The sequence below is a fragment of the Pseudochaenichthys georgianus genome, chromosome 3, assembly GCF_902827115.2.
Source record: "Pseudochaenichthys georgianus chromosome 3, fPseGeo1.2, whole genome shotgun sequence".
Lineage (NCBI taxonomy): Eukaryota > Metazoa > Chordata > Actinopteri > Perciformes > Channichthyidae > Pseudochaenichthys > Pseudochaenichthys georgianus.
Window position 1 is genome coordinate 20145438 of NC_047505.1, and position 2689 is coordinate 20148126.

Genomic DNA, 2689 nt, shown 5'->3' on the forward strand with positions numbered 1-2689 from the left:
GTTCCCACATCAGGCGAGCAGGTTTAGAGAGGGTAAGCATAACATCTATAGTCTTTCTTTCATTTAAAAACGTATTTCTCCAAATGTGTCTTCTCGTATTTTTATTGAAATAAAATGGTAGTATTTTTTTATAGACACATTACATTGTTCAGGTCAACAAATGAATGCATCCATTACCTCTAGTTTAAGCATTTAAATCAGTGACATTCACATTTTAGATTTCTTAAGTGGACTAAATCTCTAAAGTAATTCAAACGATTTTTACGTACTTCTAAAACAAATATCAAATACATCTAATCACTGCTCCATATCAGGTAACCCGTTGCTTCTATTGTCCCAGTAATGGAAGAGGGGAAGGACAAGAGCTTCATCAGCTTGATTATTTTATTTGTGGTTTTGAGCAAACATTAGTGGTATCTTGTTGTAATGTTATCAGAAATATATTATTTGTGTTATTGTGTATTCAACCATGAAACCTGTGCATACTGCAAGCTGCGAAGAAAACGCCAACAAACCTCCCCCATAAATAGGTCACAACAAGCACAGTGTTCTCAAATTAAGAACTCTAAGTTGCCCTCAAACAATATTTATAAAAGATGAAAGACCACAATTAGACAAATTCTATAATCTAGTTTATAATTTGTCAACTCCTCCAAAATGTTTCCGATTTTTCTGCCCTCTTCGACCACAATTGGGTTGTGTCTCTTGTATAAATGCCAGGGTGATTGAGAATGGTAATAGTGCTCAGAAAACATAATGTTTGAGGAAGTATTTTATTCAGTAATTATGTCAATTAATATCTAAAGGTTGATTGAGGTCAAATGAAAACAAACAGCACTAACGTTTTTGGAAAATTGCTTTAGAGGAAAAAAAAATGTTAAATTGTTTTTTTTTTTTTAATTACACATATTTGACATATCCATTAATAAATATTATAAAACAAAGAAAAGCATTTATATTTACCAGAGTGGAATTTTCGGAAGATATAGTGAAGAATCCAATACAAAGCTTTAAGGAAACATTATTGCAACTTTCTTGCAAAGTTATATTAATTTGTGTTTTTTGTAGGCAATCTCCTAAGGACGAAGTCCCACATAATCTTTAGGTGCCCATATGAGGCGCATGACGTTTATGTCCCTCTTTTCCATTATAACCTGGTCCCAGCAGTACTCAGGGGCGAGTAACCTGCTTGGTTTGTTGATCCAAAAGTATTTGTTTAGATGACTCTCATCGTGCCACAAAGCCTCCACATTGTTCAGTTTGTCCTCCATGATATTTAAAAAGCAGTAATCTGTCAAATTCTTCACTTTTTCCAACAACCCTCCAAAGACAGCAGCATGGTAGTAGTAATCTCCGGTTTCCATGAAGGCTTTGGATCTGGGGTTTCTGTCATAGGTGTATTTATATTTTGGAGCGTTGTAATACCATGCGTGTAACAAAACCACAGAATCCCCCAGAGCCTCTGAGCCAAATCTTCCTTTAAACTCCTGATCCACATCAAAGCAGAAGACATAGTTGCAGTGGTGATGAATCTCTGATTCTATGGCGTCTGATATAGTTTTCATGCGCATCATAGAAATGTCCTGCCACCTGGAGTGCTTTTCCACTTGCATAATCTTTACATTTCGGTTAGGAGCAAGCTCGATACTTGGTACTTTCTCTGGTAGATCCGTAAACACGTAATATGTCACCTTTAATCCCAACATAAAATGTTGTTCTGCAGAGGTAAGGAAGGTCTTCAGGTAGGCATCCAGGTACCTTGGGTAGGGAAGGAGAGGAACACAAACAAAAAACGTGGTGCTTAAAAGTATGTTATGATGAAAACACAGTAGTAACATATTTGATTTAATTATTTGAGAAATATATCATATGCGCACATTTGCTGACTTTACTGTCTGAACCCAAGTAAAGTAATCGGACTGAATCTCATTCGGTTATAGAATGGATTCATTTGTTCATATGTACAAATAATTCATAGTATCAAAGCATTGGCAAAGTGCTACCAGTTTACGACTGAACTGCTAGTGGTGATGGACAAACAAACCTTCCCACAGCGAACACGGTGAGGGCCACAGACGTCTGGTTTTGGATGTGCTTCTGGTCGTATAGATCGGAATCAAACATCCCCTCCCAGATGATAGGAGCTTTCCAAGATGTACGTGTTTCAACCCCTTGTCTGGCCCTGAAATGAAAGACAAAATACATATATTTGAAATGATCATTAGAGGAGATTTACATTGTTTCAAAGTCCAAAGTGCTAAAGGGAAATGTATAATTTAATAACATGATTCTTAAGTCGTTGTAATGTAGCTGATGCATTCCGAAGCCCAAAAGGCATCACATTCTATGAGTAGAGACCAGTTGGCATTTAAAGTATAAAAGTATTTATCTCGAATGCTCACTAGGACAGGAAACCTGCAAGTATCTTTTCAGATACATTTTGCCAATCTTACCTGATCCATGCAGTCATTTATCCTGGGAAGCAGAAAAGTTAGAGCTAAACTGGGATGTATTATCAGATTTTGGAACAAGCAAACATGATGAGAACCAGCTGGCAGAACAGGACTCTGCAATACGGCTTCCCAGCATTCACCTCCGCAACCAAGTACAAACATATCTCAGCATTCACACAATAGGAGATTTAGCCTCTCCAACAAGTCGGCTAGGCATATCACCAAACAAACCAGAG

General features: G+C 37.1%; 1 protein-coding gene across 1 annotated transcript; it reads right to left on the reverse strand.

The window, feature by feature from the left end:
* Positions 1–1076: 1076 nt before the first annotated feature.
* Positions 1077–2470, reverse strand: LOC117442178 (alpha-1,3-galactosyltransferase 2-like). The gene is made up of 3 exons (XM_034078182.1): positions 2454–2470; positions 2045–2182; positions 1077–1758 (listed from the first exon to the last, which is right to left on the reverse strand). The coding sequence occupies exons 1-3, from the start codon at positions 2468–2470 to the stop codon at positions 1077–1079; spliced, it is 837 nt and encodes a 278-aa protein (XP_033934073.1).
* Between the last annotated feature and the right edge of the window lie 219 nt (positions 2471–2689).